Source organism: Chlamydotis macqueenii, chromosome 3, assembly GCF_036417535.1.
Source record: "Chlamydotis macqueenii isolate bChlMac1 chromosome 3, bChlMac1.mat, whole genome shotgun sequence".
NCBI lineage: Eukaryota > Metazoa > Chordata > Aves > Otidiformes > Otididae > Chlamydotis > Chlamydotis macqueenii.
In genome coordinates this window covers 47,726,910-47,744,388 of record NC_141558.1, presented here as the reverse complement: position 1 = coordinate 47,744,388, position 17,479 = coordinate 47,726,910, and the positions used below count along the sequence as shown (strand labels likewise).

Genomic DNA, 17,479 nt, shown 5'->3' with positions numbered 1-17,479 from the left:
ACAGGTCCTTCTAGCTGTATTCTCGGTGAGGCACACACTTGTTCTGAAACGAAATAACTAAATAAAGAGGTGCACTAGTCGTGTAATGAAGGCAACTCTGAAGGCACCTGCCTCCCTTCGGAAGAAACACGGTGCCGGGGTGAGCAGGTGAAAGAGAAGACGACTGTGGTTTTATTTATTCGCAAACCAATACCTCCTGACGATTTAACCCGAGGCAGCGGTACCAAACGAGCCGCCTTTCTCTGCGTGCCTCAGAACCCGCGGGTTTGGCAGGCAGCCCCCATCCCAGCTCCCACCCTCAGCGCCTTTCACGGCGCCCGAACTCAGCAGCCGGCACCTCCCCGGGTTCTGCCCTGTCCTGCCGTGCCCTGCCCTGCCCTCCTCAGGGGCTCCCCGCCGCCACCGGTGCCAGTGTCACCTCCTCCCCTCGCCCGCCCCTTCGACGCCTGCAGCGCCCAGCGGCTGCTGCGGACAAGGTCAGCACCCCAGCCCTCGGCTGCCCCGGGCCCGGCCCGCCTGGGGTGCCCCCGCCGCCCGCAGCCTCCCGGGGCCGGCGGGAGGCGCCTGCGCGCTGCGGCCGCTCGGTGCCGGCCCCGGAGCTGGCGCCGCCCGCAGCCTCCCGCCGCCTTCTGCCTATTTTAGTCACAGCGGCGGCGCGCCGGGACTGGCGGTGGTGAGGAGCGGCGGCCCGAGCGCGTCCGGGAAAGTTTTCCGAGGGCGCGGGGCAGGTAAGGGGCGCGGGCGGGCCCAGCCGAAGTCCCGCCGCTGCCTCCGCCCGCCCCACGCTGCCGCTGTCCGGTCAGGCAGCGCCGCGGCGTCGCCCCGCTTTGCCCGGGGGGTGGCGAGAGGGGCTCCGGCTCCTACCCCGCTGTGGGAACGCCCGGCTCGGGGTGGCTGGCGGGGAGTGGCGGTCGGAGGAAGGGTCGGGGATTCGGGGGTGGGTGGTGGGGAGGGGTGCGCTGCTGGCCCGCACGCCCCGCCGGGGCGGCCCGACAGCGGTGAGCGGAGCGGGCGGGCTCAGCCGCGGGTGGAAGTTGGAGAGCTTTGCCGCGGAGCGGGGCACGGCGCCCTGCTCTTCTCGCCCCGAGGGCCCGGCCCGAGGCGAGGCTCTGCCTTGCGTGTCTGGGGCTTGTTTCTCCGCGGGCACAGCTGCAGCCCCCTCAGCAGAGCCGGTTCGGGGAACAGCGCTGCTCTTACAAACAAAACCCACTCGGGCTTTCTGCCGCGGACTCGAGGTTTGCTTCGCAGGTTGCCGTTATCTCATTCTCCTCTCTCTCCATCAACAAATGGTAAGAGCCCTGAACCTCAGATCTGCTTTTGCATTTGTGGCTCGTCTCTTTCCAAAGAGACAACAAACGATACAAAACACTTCTTTCCCTCAAACTGTAATATTTTTTTTCCAAGCATATTTTTCCGAACTATAATATTTTACCACGTTTTCTTCAGCTGTTCTGGAAAGCTTTGTGCGTGTTTAGGCTGTCAGTCACTTTATGGGCAAACATTGTATATAGCCGATCCCTTGCGATACTGAATCATGGACCACCTGGTAGCATTATAAAGATGTCACTGATGAAATCTGGCTTCCAGAATTAGGGCTTCTTGCTGCTCTGTCGATTAATGGGAATTTTTTTTTGTATACGTGCGAGTACAAATGTTGTCACCGACCACAGCAAAACGAGAAATGGTTTCCACCTCTGCAGAACTGTTGCTCTTTGGGCTTTCCACAAAGTTTTGTGTAGTGCCAAGTAATAAAGTAGCTTAAAAGGCAAAGTTTTTAAGAAATACCTTGCCTGTGAAATAGGAAGTACACTGCAAGTCCCGTAGTGAGGAGATGAGATTCTGAGACAGAAGGAAATGTGATACAGGTGATTGTGAAGGTGAAGTGTGTGGCAGGGGGACCTTTTATGATAGAAGTTGGAACAGAGCATTTCTTAAGAATTCAAGAAAAGGGTTGATAGCTGAAGCTACATGTAATCTTTTTACTAAGTGTACAGACTTATCAGAGATGAGGTTTTACTTTATCTTTTCAGTGTGTTCCACTACCCTGTGAACAAGCACTCTGATGGGTGTCTCCAGGTGATGACACGGTGCCTGTAACTGGGCATGCTGCCGTTGCCCAAAGTCAGATTTTGTACAGTGAACAAAGCCTCGGTCTGTGATTATTTTAGGTGATGAAACTAAGAGTATTCTGGCTCTCGTAGATAGAAAACTAGTGAAAGTGATGCTAAACCAGTGCCATGTGCATGCTTCTGGCTCTGCTTTTTGCATGTGAAGCTGTATGATGCTCTTTCCAGTAAAGCAGAGGGTAGAACTGTACTTCTAACCCCAAACCCTCCAGTAAAGGTAAATAATTTCAGCAGCTCCATTAGAGCATCCTCTCTACCTTTTGTGGTGCTTCACCTGGGTTTAGAGCTCCTGGGGCGCGTCAGTGTGGCGTCTCGTGGCTCAGCGTCCTGTTTATCTGTTGGAACACATGGCTCGTGACACTGCTTCTCCGTAATCCAGTGGTGCATGCAGGTGTAGTGCGATGACCCAAGCCTGTGTGTTTGTTTGGTTTTTGGGAAGTGAAGTTCACATCAGGTGGCTGGTTTCGTGGGAATACATTCCCATCCGAAGGCATTACTACATGGTGCGAACTCATTTAAGCTGACTTCTGCAGAGTTCAGCTGTAGTTCATTAACGCAGTTTTAAAGCACTTGTGAAATATGCATTGTAGCTGCTTTCTCTATTATTAATTTAAAAGTTGAACTGTAGCAAAGCTTGAACTTGTGCTTCACTTTGTGGGGTTTTTTTTTTAATTATAAAACACAATAAAACAGACCCCCTGAATTATTATTTGGCCAATGCTGGTGAATTTACAACAGCATTGCTCAAATTTACCCCAGTGCTAGCAATCCATAGTTAGTTTAAAAAAAAAATCTGACTGCCATTCCATATTCATGTTTCTTGGGAGAAAAATACATTGAAAAAAGGAGGAAGAGGATTATTATTCTTAGTTTGGCAGGAATACCACTTGTTCATCAGGGTTCATCAGATCCAGTTCAAATTGGAAGAAAATCTGGTTGGTGGTGGGTGGGTTGTGGGTTTTTTGGGGTTGGTTGTTTTTTTTTTTGTTGTTTTTTTTTTTTGGTTGGTTGGTTGGTTGGTTCCCCCCCTGCCCCGCATATCAGATACTGTCTAGATGATAAAATAGATAGCATCTTCAATATTGGCTTGCAACCACAGAGGATTGCATTGTATATTTTACAGTGATAAATGAGGAATTGTTCAAGTACTGTAAGCTGTGTATAGTAAGCTGGTCTTTAAATATTTAAAGACTAAATAATAGCAGCTTCACTCTATGCAGTGCTTCTAATGAACCTTAAACTATTCTGTATTGCTGTGGGTTTTCTCTCTCTCTTGATACCTCCCCCTGCTCAGCGTTTTTTCCACTTCTTACAAAGATTAGTAGGAATTTGAGCAAGTTGTGAGTAGAATCAGGCCTTCTCAGCTGCAGCCAAACAAGCTCAATGAGTTGGAAGTCCCATGAAAAGGCTCCTGTTAAAGAGCTCTGCTGTGAAGAAAGCAGTTCCACTGCAGCAGGGAGACAGGAGCTGGGCCCATCCTAGTGAGGAGGATGACCACTCAGCAGCCTCCTGTTGTTGGTGAATCGTTCCCATGGACTGTTGACTTCAGCGTAGAGGTGGCATTGGGGTGTCTCCAGGGTTAGGCAGCAGCTGACTGGAGGGGGTTCTTGACTGAACCACTGTGAACATGGGAGTCTAAATTCTGCCTGACCGCAGTGGAGTTTTGGCCCTGAGAAGTCCTGCTTGGCTGGCAGTTATTTCTCAGAGCTGCCCTGAAGGCAATGAAGCACCACTGATGGCTGGATGTGCCCCAGCTACTTGTTTTGTAGCTCTGAGCATTCCCGGAAGGGTTGCTCTCCAAGAAGGTATCACTTCACTCGGGTGCTCCGGGGACAGGGGTCCAATTCGGCAGCTGCAGCTTGTGCAGCCCAGGGGGCTACCAAAAGAACAGGGAGAGCTGTGCTTTGACCCCTTTTCCTAGAGCCTGAGATGCTTTACCTGCACTTGGAGCCCTGATCCAGGGAGTCAGACATTAGTGAGACACGGGATGCCTTCCTCAGCCCAAGGGAGTGCAAATCCGTCTTCCCTCCTCCCATGAGGGTGCCCTGAGTGACTCATTTTGGCTCATGTGGGTGGGTCACTTGCTGCCCTTCTTGTCGAAGCTGTGATGTTGTGTAGAAAGGAGACTGAGGGAGGGAGAGCAGCACTGCAGCCGTTCTTCGTTCTGCAATGGGGACACTCGCCCATGGAGTGGGATCCTGAGGCTCGACTGCCGGCGTTGCATATATGTGTCCTGGTTTGGGCTGGGATGGAGCTAATTTTCTTCCCAGTAGCTGCTCTGATTTGGATTTAGTATGGGATTTGGTATGTGAAGAATGTTGGTAATACACTGATGTTATTAGCTCTTGCTAAAGAGACCAGGGATTCTGCCAGCTTCCAAAGTTTCACTAAAGTGCAGGTGCAAGAAGCGGGGAGGGGCTATAGCCGATCCAGTTGTCCCAGACTGGCCAAAGAGTATTCCATACCATAGACATTGTGATCAGTATATGAGTGGGAGTTGGCTGGTGGGCAGCTCGCTCTTTCTGTCACCACTTGGGATTGTTCTGAGATTGCTTTTGGTTTTGTTCTGTGATTGCTGCTTGGTATGGGCTGTATCAGTCATTGGGTCGTTGGGCGGTGAGAAATTGTGCATCGTTCGTTTTGTATATTTTATCCCTGTATTTTACTACTAATAGTATTATAATACATTGTATTATTATATCTTCCTTTGCTATCCTGGTAAACTGTTTTTATCTCAATCCACCAGTTTTTCCTTTCGTCCCAATTCTCTTCCACATTCCCCCTGAGGAGGGGGAGCAAGCAGCTGCATGGTACTCAGTTGCCAACTGGGGTTAAAACACAACAATATGTTTTGCTTTAAAGCATTCGTTGGTAAAATATGCTTTTCTTTGAAAAACATTGATAGGAAGGGATGCTGACTCCACATGGATGAAGGTTTCTGCTGGAAGGTCTGTAGGAGGAATAATTTCAGAGGTGTACTTGTACTTGTCTCCAGGATTTTCTGTTATCTAAAGTAGTTAAGTCTAGGTAAGCTTCTAGATGTCATTGGGAAGATGAGCTACGTAACTTGTCTGTATTAAGTAACTTAAAAGTCCAGAAGGAATAATTGTGATCATCTAATCTGACTGCCTGGAGAATAAAAAATGGAATCATAATCATTAAATTCATTTTTTAATAATGGCATATGCAGATTTATTTTAGGTACCAGACAGCATCCAAACTTCCTTGATTCCCAGGAAAGGCGATCTTTAAAACTATCCCATTAAATAATTACTTTTGCTCTATGTGCTTGTCTATCTTTGTAATCTGAATATATCTAGTTTTATAGGGACTGATTATCTTGGTACCTTTGTCTTTTGGATTGGGTAGTCCTTTACTTCCTCATCCTTCTTCCATTTTTACATCCTCAATAGATGTTATGGGCTGCGATGGAGATACTGTAGCCTTCTCTATATTTTATACATCTAAATGATGGCCAGAGAAGATGTAACTTGCCAGCCCAGACAGGGTGCTCAGACCTTGCCCCTCTGGAAGCAAGGGGGCATCGAGGGGACCCTTGGCTGGAGGGACCACTTGGTTCCTGGGGCGGCTACTGCTGAGCCAGGCTGTGGCCACTGCCTCTCGTATAAACATCTGCACTGTAGGGCTTGCTGGCTGAATACTTGGGATAAGACAACTAAAGAGTGGAGTACTCAAACTCTGAATTTGGGCTTAATTAAAAAGACCAAAGAGAGAACTGCTTGTGTCCTGAGGGCTTTTGAAGTTTTGGGTTTTTTGAAAACTTATTGTGATCTAGACACAATAAGTGTCTAACTAACACTCAGAGCTTCTCTAAGTTGCATTTGAGTCATTGGTGACAAAAATGGGGTAAAGTACCCACTTCTCAAGCAAATTTAAAATGTACATAATTGGTAATTCTTTGGGCATACTACAGTGTATGGGGGAAAAATTCTCATTTCGGGGTGGGGGGGTTGTATTGTGTGCATTTCAATTACAATATAAATTTGTTCTGGTTCGATGGGTTTAGCATAATGCTTATATGAAGTTTGAAGTTGCTGGTGGATATTTATTTTGGAGAGTGTAAGTTAAATACTCCATTTACTGCTTTGAAGCTCCAGAAAACTCATTGATTTGAATTTTTTTGATGACAGCTTAGTCCTTTCAGCAGTGCTGTTCTATAAAACAAAGGAGTCCACGCTGCTGTATATTGCTCGCATCTCTAGTCTGGGCTGATTTTTCCCAGCACTTGATCTGCTCCTGCTGGAGAGGGTGGGATGCGTGGTGGGACACTCAGAAGCATCTCAGTAATTCAGGCTGTGTTGGCTGGGCCTGTCTCCTTCCTGAGCTGGCAGGAGACCTCTTCCATGCATCTCTAGCTCCGGCAGCCTACAGATGCCAATGTTGGGTTATTCTGAATACAGCAGTCACACAGCAGAGGCTGGGCTTGTGCACAGTGCTCCTTCTTCTCTTAGACAGGGGACAGAGCAGAAAGTATTAAACATTTACTTGGGAAATACACAGTTCCTCAGGCTTATAATCCAAGATACCCGCTTTAAATGAAGTTTCCTGCTGAAGCTTGCCTGATGACCACCATGAAATGAATCTATAACGACAGCTGTTCACCACAGGCAGAACAACTGAAGCAGGACATCAAACAAGGCCGTGTTGGTTGGTGCATGGTCATAGAAGTTAAGAATGCCCAGGCACCTCAGTGAAAGGATGGCGTTCCCTTCAGGTGCTTACAAACTTTGTAATGCCGTGCTACTGTGGGCACTTCGTGGATGGGTCCTCGGTGGAGAGTGACTCACAGTTGGTACCACAGCTGTTTGTTTTTTTTGATTTGGGGGATTTTTCTCCCCTCATCCCTGCTTGCAGTAGATAAATGGCTTAATTAGAGTGACTGTTCTGAAGCCCTCAAGAATTTAAATTTTGGACTTTTAGGAGCTATAAAGAAAAATGTGAAAGGGCTTATCCTGGGCAACTACAGGCCGGTCAGCCTCACCTCTGTGCCTGGCAAGGTCATGGAGCAGATTCTCCTGGAAACCATGCTAAGGCACATGGAGAGCAAGGAGGTGGTTGGTGACAGCCAACATGGCTTCACCAAGGGCAGATCGTGCCTGACCAATTTGGTGGCCTTTTATGACGGGGTAACAGCATCGGTGGACAAGGGACGGGCAACGGATATCATCTACCTGGACTTGTGCAAGGCATTTGACACTGTCCCACACGACATCCTTCTCTCTAAACTGGAGAGACATGGGTTTGATGGATGGACCACTCGGTGGATAAGGAGTTGGCTGGATGGCCGCACTCAGAGAGTGGTGGTCAACGGCTCAATGTCCAAGTGGAGACCGGTCACCAGTGGCGTCCCTCAGGGGTCCGTGCTGGGCCCGGCCCTGTTCAACATCTTTGTTGGTGACATGGACAGTGGGATAGAGTGCACCCTCAGCAAGTTCGCCGATGACACCAAGCTGTGTGGTGCCGTCGACTCGCTGGAAGGGAGGGATGCCATCCAGAGCGACCTGGACAGGCTGGAGAGGTGGGCCCATAAGAACCTCATGAAGTTCAACCAGGCCAAGTGCAAGGTCCTGCATCTGGGTCATGGCAATCCCAAGCACAAATACAGGCTGGGTGGAGGATGGATCGAGAGCAGCCCTGAGGAGAAAGACCTGGGAGTGTTGGTAGACGAGAGGTTCAACATGAGCCAGCAATGCGCCCTTGCGGCCCAGAAGGCCAACCGCATCCTGGGCTGCATCAAGAGGAGCGTGGCCAGCAGGTCGAGGGAGGTGATTCTGCCCCTCTACTCTGCCCTGGTGAGACCCCACCTGGAGTACTGCGTCCAGTTCTGGAGTCCCCAACACAAGAAGGACATGGACCAGTTGGAAAGGGTCCAGAGGAGGGCCACAAAGATGATCAGAGGGCTGGAGCACCTCTCCTATGAGGACAGGCTGAGAGAGTTGGGGCTGTTCAGCCTGGAGAAGAGGAGGCTCCGGGGAGACCTGATAGCGGTCTTCCAATACCTCAAGGGGGCCTACAGGAAAGATGGGGAGAAGCTGTTCAGTAGGGCCTGTTGTGATAGAACAAGGGGTAATGGGTTTAAATTAGAAGGAGGTAGGTTTAGATTAGATATGAGAAAAAAATTTTTTACAATGAGAGTTGTAGAACACTGGAACAGGTTGCCCAGAGAGGTGGTGGATGCCCCATCCCTGGAATCGTTCAAGGCCAGGCTGGATGGGGCTCTGAGCAACCTGATCTAGTCAGGGATGTCCCTGCTTCTTGCAGGGGGGTTGGACTAGATGACCGTTGAAGGTCCCTTCCAACTCTTAACTATTCTATGATTCTATGATCTAGCACTAAATACCACTCAAAATTAGAAATTTTACTATACTTACACCCATACATACTATTGTCTCTGCTTTATTTAATACTTCATTAAAAAAAAAAACTACCAACAATTTTTAGTTCCCAAGTCTTAGAATAATTTCTTGATTGAAAAGAGGTGAATCCTCTCTTGCTGCCTCTGCAGTTCACTGGCAGCAAGCTTGCCTGCTCTTCACCGTAGCCCTGAGAAACCAGCTCCATTTAGTAGTGGGGTTCCTCAGTATTTCCAGAGGGTTTGGTTTTGCCTGCACACCTTACGTAGTTCAGGAAGGCGTCGTTGGTGAGGCTGTATTCTGTGCTGGTGCTGGCCTCCTTCCTTTGCCCTTCCTCTTACCCATATGGAAGCAGACCCTCTCCAGCCTGGTTGATGCTTTAGCACGGTAAAAGTTCTCATTGTGCAAAACTACTGAAATAAGTAGGAATTTTGTATACAGTGGTTTTGGAGGACAAGTCCTGTTACAAAAATAATCAGTTAAAAATACAGGACAGTTTTTCCAAGCTTTGGTTTTGTGATGACCATTTCTGTGTGTCCTAGCAGTGTGCTGCTCTTTCCAAATTATTTTGACCCATCTTGTCATGAATAGATGTTTTACAGCAGTGCTATGAGCTGTGTTGGGGGCAGACTGTGATGCTATAAGCAAATTGGAAACTGAACATAAATTTTATGAAATTATTGCAACATCCTGTCAAATTATTGCAATGTGTGATTTTACATGACAAAGACGTTGGCAATGGAAAGTAAATTACAGCATGGATCCACAGTGGTTTTGTTTGTGGCATGCATACAGGTTCCCATGTAACTTCTGAGTCATGGTTCTATTCAAAACGCTGCATTTTTGGTAGAAATCAGGGTCTTCGAGAACTGCTCAGCGCAAAACGTTGGCAATAGAGTAGAAGTATTAACAATAATCCAAAATCACTGTTATCATTGCTTCTGTTTTAAAAAACAATCAAACAAAAAAACTTCTGCTGCCAATTTTTGACGGTGCAGTGGAAATGCTGACTGGATTCAGAACACAAGGTCTAAGAACTGCATGTTCCAGTTTTATTTTCTGTTGGTTCAGGAATCTTACCACTTGATCACAGAAGTACCGCCTAATATTCCTCAAGCTCTTACTGTGTCTAGGTATCTTCACAGCTGATGCAGTTCTCATTGCCCATTCCCCAGGGGCTAAATGCTGCATCTGGGAGCAGTCCTGTACCAGAGATGAGTATTTGGATAAAGAGACAAACAGAAAAGCTTATAGTTACTAAGTACCTCATTCTTGTAGTGCTGATTCTTCCACTGCAGTAGGATGTCCAGCATTTTAATTTGGAGAGGTTGCGTGCTCTTTAAGCTGTGACTTGTTTCTGGGTCAGTGACTTCCCTATTGCCACTCCCAGAGAGGGAGAGCTCTCCTCCAAACCTTCTCCTCTGAGCTCTGCCACTCGATTGTTTAAGATGTTATGTCTTAATTTAGCATTAGTGTTGAATCATGGAGTTAATGTTAGGGCTTGAATAAATTTAAAGGTAGTAAAGCTGCAGCAGCTAGGAAACGTGATACAACTTTGCTTTATTAATTTCTTAGACCTGTCACTGTAAAAAAAAAAAAAACAAAAAAAAAAAACAACCCCACTGAAAGCCCTGCTGAATGATGTTGGATGCTTCACTGCACCAGCAGTGCTTTTTAAGTATTGACTTCTGTGGCTTTTGAAGACAAAAAAAAAAACCAAACAAACAAGCTACCTTTTGATATTCTAGAAAATCTAATAATTTAGATAGTAAGATATTTCTTAGCTTCCTTGTTGTTTTACCAGAAAAAGAACCAGACAGTTAAAGACTCTGGTGGGTTTCAGTCCTGGTTACACTACTGATAGACTCTGGCTTTGCAATTTCTACCATGTTTAATGTCACATTGAAGCATATATCTTTACTTTAAAAGACAGACATAGAAAGCTGGGTTTTAATTTTTTTTTTAATTTTTTTTCCATGCTTTTTGTTTGTGTATTTTACTTTTTATTTAACTCTTAGGAACACATTATCATATGGAAACAAATAGCATGTTGAACATTTTACAGAGTTGGACAATAAAATTATGTGGTCCGTGGCATGAAATTATACAAGGTAGAACTTTGAATGTTATAAAATTGCTTTGTAAATGCCCTTTGAGGATTGTGTTGCAGTATTGCTTGCTTCATGTTCTAACAGCATAATCTGTATAAAGCTGCTTTTAAGCTTTGCAGTCTTCCTTATACATTACAGCTTTTTGGCCATCATCCTTGGAGTAGAAAAGACCATTCCCCGTGATATTTGGGTTTCCCTTATTGAGCTGTTTGGGGATATAGTTTTTTGTCTCCAGAGACATAGAGCAGTCTTGCTCAGCTCGTTAATGAAAGTGATTTGACCAAAATCCAGAATGAGATGGAGGAGGTGAGCAAGGAACAAGAGTTCACTGCCACTGCTTGTCCAAGAGCTAGGTGGCACTTTACATGACCCTTGCATGCAGCAGGTCCAGGACTGGCAAATGCAACTACCTTCTCGGCAGTTGGACTGGGGAAAGGCTTGTCGTGGGATGTTGTGGATGCGATGTACAGGTTTACACGGATTCAGTGGTAATGCGACAGTTGCTACAGGGTTCATGGATACAGAAATGTCATCTTCAATTGAATGAGTGTTAAGGTTTGATCCTGGAATCGAAGGGCTACAAGGGGAATTGGAAGACTGTAATGCAGTCTGTGGTTTTAGATTATAAAAGCTTTGATAGAGTTTAATTGATGAAAATAATTTTATAAGTAATTTGTCTTTTCTTCATTTATCTAGATCAGATGAAGCTACAGATGACACAGCCAAAGTCAAAACAATGAATGAACTGATGAGAAACAGCATTGCCTTCTGAGAACACTAGCTTCCCAGTGCTGGAAATCCCAAGTGTGACTCTACTACCCTGACGTTATGTGATCATCGAGCAGAGCTTGCAAGAATGGAAAAGCAAAGGACCTCGCTAGCTGCATCTCATAAATAAAAATTTCCAAGATTCAGCTGAATCAAAAAATTATTCCAGCCATGGGAGAAAATACAAGTTTTTGGGAAAGTTTGATATATGCACATCCTACATGTACCACCTGGAAGCAAGAGGCAGAGGGATCTATCTACCACCTAGCCAGTATTCTCTTTGTTGTGGGCTTCATGGGTGGAAGTGGATTCTTTGGGCTTCTCTATGTCTTCAGCTTGCTTGGATTGGGCTTTCTCTGCTCTTCTGTTTGGGCTTGGCTGGATGTCTGTGCTGCTGATATATTCTCCTGGAATTTTATACTATTTGTTATATGCTTCGTCCAGTTCATTTACGTTACCTACCAAGTTCGGAGTGTTTCCTTTGACAGAGAATTCCAGGAACTCTACAGTGCTCTCTTCCAGCCTCTGGGAATTTCCTTGACTGTCTACAGGAAGATTGTCTTGTGCTGCGATGCAGAAGTGGTTACCCTGGAGAAGGAACACTGTTACGCCATGCAGGGCAAAACACCTATTGATAAACTGTCCTTGCTTGTGTCAGGCAGGTTTGTATCGGTTTGTTCCTCCTCTTTGAAAATGAAAGCAGAAAAAAACCCACAACCCGCCCCATTTGTGTATTGTTTGTTCATTTTCCAGTGCAATAGATTAATATTTATATTACTTGTATTAATATTTAATAGGCTAAATACACTTGTCTAGGACAGCACTAGTACAAAAACACTAAGTACTAAATAGAACATGAAATAGCATAAAATGAAGGATTTTAAGTCTCTCTTCCCCCCCCCCCCCCCCACCTCCAGACCACTGTATCGTAGCACCTAACAGGTTAAGCAGGTAAAGGGAACAAATGTGAGCTTCAGGTTATGGTTTATCATCTATCTACTGGTGAGGTCCCGGAAGACTGGAGGATTGCCAACGTGACTCCCATTTACAAGAAAGGTTGTAAGGAGGATCCGGGGAACTACAGGCCTGTTAGCCTGACCTCGGTTACAGGGAAGGTTATGGAACAGATAGTCTTGAGGGAGATCATGCGGCATGTGCGGGATGGCCAGGGGATCAGGCCTAGCCAGCATGGGTTCATGAAGGGCAGGTCCTGTTTGACCAACCTGATCTCCTTTTATGATCAAATGACCCATCTGCTGGATGAGGGAAAGGCTGTTGATGTGGTCTACCTAGACTTCAGCAAAGCCTTTGACACTGTCTCCCACAGTATTCTCCTGCAGAAGCTGGCAGCCCATGGCTTGTATGGGTACACTCTTGGCTGGGTAAGGAGCTGGCTGGAGGACCGGGCTCAGAGAGTGGTGGTGAATGGAGTTAAATCCAGCTGGCTACCGGTCACAAGTGGTGTTCCCCAGGGGTTGGTGCTGGGGCCTGTCCTCTTCAATATCTTTATTGATGATCTGGATGAGGGCATTGAGTGCACCCTCAGTAAGTTCGCAGGTGAGACCAAATTGGCTGGGAGTGTGGATCTGCCTTGGGGTAGCAAGGCCCTACAGAGGGATCTGGACAGGCTGGAGAGCTGGGCTGAAGCCAATGGGATGAGGTTCAACAAGACCAAACGCCGAGTCCTGCACTTCGGCCACAACAGCCCCAGGCAGCGCTATAGGCTTGGGGCGGAGTGGCTGGAGGACTGTGTGGAGCAAACAGACCTGGGGGTACTGATTGATGCTCGGCTGAGCATGAGCCGACAGTGTGCCTGGGTGGCCAAGAAGGCCAACGGCATCCTGGCTTGCATCAAAAACAGTGTTACTAGCAGGAACAGGGAGGTAATTGTCCCCCTGTACTCGGCACTGGTGAGGCCGCACCTCGAGTACTGTGTTCAGTTTTGGGCCCCTCACTGCAAGAAAGACATTGAGGCCCTGGAGCGCGTTCAGAGGAGGGCTACGAGGCTGGTGAGGGGTCTGGAGCACAGGCCTTATGAGGAGCGGCTGAGGGAGCTGGGATTATTCAGTCTGGAGAAGAGGAGGCTCAGGGGAGACCTTATAGCTCTCTATAACCTCCTGAAGGGAGGTTGTAGTGAGCTAGGGGTTGGCCTTTTCTCTCGTGTAGACAGTGATAGAACTAGAGGCAATGGTTTCAAGCTGCGCCAGGGGAGATTCAGGCTGGACATTAGGAAATATTACTTCTCGAAAAGGGTAGTCAGGCACTGGAATGCACTGCCCAGGGAGGTGGTGGAGTCACTGACCATGGGGGTGTTCAAGAAACGTTTGGATGTTGTGTTGAGGGATATGATTTAGCTGAGAAGTATTGGTGATGGTTGGACTGGATGATCTTTTAGGTCTTTTCCAATCTTGATAATAATTCTGTAATTCTGTAATTCTGCCTAGCTGATGAACACAGCACATTCCTTATTTTTCTTTCCTAGTGTAATCTGCAACAGGGCTAAACAGTAGTAGTTATAGAACAGAATATACTGAGATAAACTCTGTTTAGTAGAGATCTTGACATTGATACAGATTGGTTTTGGCTGCTTTCTGGGGAGTGGGAGAAGAGAGGCAATAAGGGAGAGCAAAAAGCCTAAAAGTGCCCTTGCATGACAAGGGGACATAGTTGAGCCCTATCAAGACTTGCAGAACTGAGTCTCCAGTTATTGTGTACTATGGTCCTTAATTAGACTCTGAGGCCATAAATCCACCTGCTTGTACTCCCTGCTTACTGGAGACCCTTCTGGCAACCTTGCTGATGCTTTCTTGAAGGGAAATACTAGCTTTTGTACTGTATACAAAGTGGTATACAGTACTGGCCCACCACAAGGGTAGGTGGGATACCCAGAGATGATTGCCACAGTCTGTCTTTGGTGGGACACTTTGTAGGTGCATTTTGAGAACCTGTTGCATGGACAGATGGAATTTGTAGGCAGCTTGAAACTCACTGATTTAGGTCTACCTGCAGTGAACAATATGCATTTTAGGTAGCTGGCCCTTGTGACGCCCTGGTTCAGAGCATTCATGGGAGCTGCCTAGAAAATACTACTTGGAGGTTGCTTTTGGCCATAGTCGTACTGAAGGAGAGGTGTCCATCCTTCTATGTGCCTAGCCAGTCAGTAATCCTGCAGGGAGTTTCTGCTACCCTCCTTCATGCAGTATAGGGCTGCAGCTTCTGATTTTTTTTTTTTTTTTTAAAGAAGCATTAATCTTGATACAAAGCAGTTGCAAAAAGGGGACTCCTACAGCTTGTTTTTTTCTCTTAGCTCATGAGGTTTAAGCATACATTTCCTGCTTGTGTGCTGTAAAAACTTAACTATAATTTTACAAGTAGTCTGTGTGTGATTAAAATATGATTTTGAAAGTAAAAGTATGATTTTTCTCTGACATCTGCAGAAGGCCACAGCATTCACACAGAGATCCTCTACCTCCATGCTGTTCCCCTGGCTCCAGACAGTCCTGTGGCCATGTAATTCCTGTTAAACATTGAGGGAGCTCTACCTGACACATGCCGTGGCGAACTTGTGCTTCCCACTCCCTGCTTTTGCCACTTTGTTGCGTCTAAAATGTATATTTCCCAACCCTGGAAGTATATTCCATGCCTTTCAAGTGAAGGAGGCAAGTGGTGTTAGGTGCATTGGTCTTCCACCTCTCCAGCGCACGCGGGCCTTTTCATGACAAAGCTTGCACGTTGCTGCATAGACCTGCCCCAGAGAAAATAATATTCCTTGAAAGATTTCTATTTCAGTTGCACAATTGTCTTGTATTCTTTCAACTGACCTGATCAAGCTGCGTTCAAAAAATATAATTAGGATACTGTTGGCCAGAGATTGCTTTTTCATGCTTTCAAAGCTATATTTACACTCCTTGCACAGTAGAAATAACACATTCTTGTGGCAGCTGTTGCTGCTGTGCAGGTAGTACTGACAAATTAACACTTCTTATCTTGGCAGGATCAGAGTGACAGTTGATGGGGAGTTTCTGCATTACATTTTTCCTCTTCAATTTCTGGATTCTCCTGAATGGGATTCACTGAGGCCCACAGAAGAGGGAATTTTCCAGGTAAAAGTGAGGGTTATGGTTTTGGTTTTGTTTTTTTGGCTTGTTTTTTTTTGTTTTGTTTTTTTTTTTTTAATACTACAAAAAACTGTTCAAGTACTAATTGGTTTAGAAATAAGTTCATTTAGTTGTGGGTTTTGTTTGTGAAGTTATACAAACGTGGCATTGTATTAATTTGGGGAGGGCAGTCCCCTTTACCTGCTGGACTAGTTATGTTGTTTGTATCTTCTTTCTGTTTATACCTTGTTGTTAAAACAACTGGGGTTTTTCTTAAAGCTAATCCAGGAGGTAGACTCTGTTTGCCTCCTTTGTGCTAAAATCCAGCCCTGAGAAACCAGGTTGGCAGGAGGTGGGTAGAAGTTGGTGCTGAAGAGGCTTCCCTATGGGAGGTGAACAGCTTGGCATGGGAGGACAGCCTGGGACGCGGTGTCCATTGGGGTTGCCCTCTGTCACCCTGAGCATTGCCGCTGCTCTCACCTGGCTGACACACAAGCTCCTGCCTGTGTGGGATCTGATGTCTCGTGTCACAAGGGCAAGTGGCATTTGTCCAGAGCTTGCTTTAGGCCTGCTTTTCCAGCTGGGGTTGCTGAGAGCAAAGCAGGGAGTGCCGGGGTGTGCTGTCAGCCTGTGTCCTGGCTGGGGCTGCCACTCAGCGTGGGCATGGGCACACTGTCACTGAGGCCGATGCGGCGCAATCCTTCAGTCCATCCCTGCTCACCCTTCTCGCTTGCCTTTTGCACCCAGTAGACCTTGTGGAGCTCTCTAGCTGGATTAAATGGCTGCAGTCACAGCAGGTGTGAAGTGTACGTTACAGACACGGCCTGCGTGCCTGCTGGGAGAGGGGGCCTGCTTTCTGAGCAAGGGCAGCAGCGGCACTATCTCCGCCTTATCGCCTAGCTAATTTTATTTTTTTCTTCTCTAGGTAACGCTTACAGCAGAGACAGACTGTCGGTACGTGGCCTGGAGGAGAAAGAAGCTGTATCTGCTGTTTGCGAAGCACCGCTTCATCTCCCGCCTGTTCTCAATTTTAATTGGGAGCGACATTGCTGAAAAACTGTATGCCTTGAATGACAGAGTGCACGTGGGGAAAGGATTTAGGTACGACATTCGGTTACCGAACTTCTACCACGTTTCACTGCCAGAGACCCCTCCGGTGCAGCCCTCCCACCACCTGCAGAGAGGGTCCCCCCGGCACAAGCCTGTGGGAGTTACAAACTGCAGCTCCTTCAGCACACAGTCCTAGGAAGGAACACTCTGCTGCAGCCATTCCCCAGAGTGAGGAAGGAAAATGCAGGGTGGTAAAGCAGAATCAGACCCAGTCAAGCCAAATTTGACTGACAAGTGCCATTTACTTTCACTGGAGTAGCCTGAATTATTCTTCTCTCTAGAGCCAGCGGGTTGGCTTCTGCATTCTGACTGTGCAATGTTTTCAGTTTCTGTTGAATTTTTTGTTGTTGTTGATCTTCATCTCTTTACTTTTGGAGGAAAACAAATCGTAACAGGCTGAAGTTTTATTGTAATTGTGGTGTTGTGTTTTTAAAAAACCAAACCCATGCTATTTGTAATTTTATTTTCTCAAAGTTATTTGCCATAATGAAGTACAGTCAGTATAGTCAATGAAAACAAGTAAGCTGTCTTCAAAATACAGCATCTTGCTTGTAACATTCATATTTGTGCCACCTGAACATTGCCTCAATTAACATGAATAATATTGCAGAAAAAGAGTAAGGAACTGATTGTAACAATCTTGTTTTTCGTGGTTTGTGGATTTTTTGGGTTTTTTTTTTGGTTTTTTTTTTGTTTTTGGTTTTAGTTTGCTTTTTTTTTTTAAGAAATTAAAGATTTGGAAATGCACAGCAAGATTCTTAAAAAAAAAAAAAAGGCAAAAGAAAACAACAAATTCTGTCCTGTGAGTGATTGGTTTCTCTCTGACTGTCCTAAAGACATATTTTGTGCAAACATAAATGTAATTTCTGACATTAGAAAAGTAAAGCAGTTGT

General features: G+C 46.3%; 1 protein-coding gene across 2 annotated transcripts; it reads left to right on the top strand.

The window, feature by feature from the left end:
- The first annotated feature begins 666 nt into the window (after positions 1-666).
- On the top strand, positions 667-16,893 carry POPDC3 (popeye domain cAMP effector 3). 2 transcript variants are annotated; one of them, XM_086744111.1, is made up of 4 exons: positions 667-728; positions 11,308-12,041; positions 15,374-15,482; positions 16,402-16,893. In XM_086744111.1, exons 2-4 carry the CDS (start codon positions 11,551-11,553, stop codon positions 16,720-16,722), a joined length of 921 nt encoding a protein of 306 aa, XP_086600237.1. In that variant the 5' UTR covers positions 667-728; positions 11,308-11,550; the 3' UTR covers positions 16,723-16,893. The 2 variants fall into 2 exon arrangements, with proteins under 2 accessions (XP_086600237.1, XP_086600238.1); XM_086744112.1 differs by lacking the exon at positions 667-728 and adding an exon at positions 1,226-1,289.
- Positions 16,894-17,479: the final 586 nt, after the last annotated feature.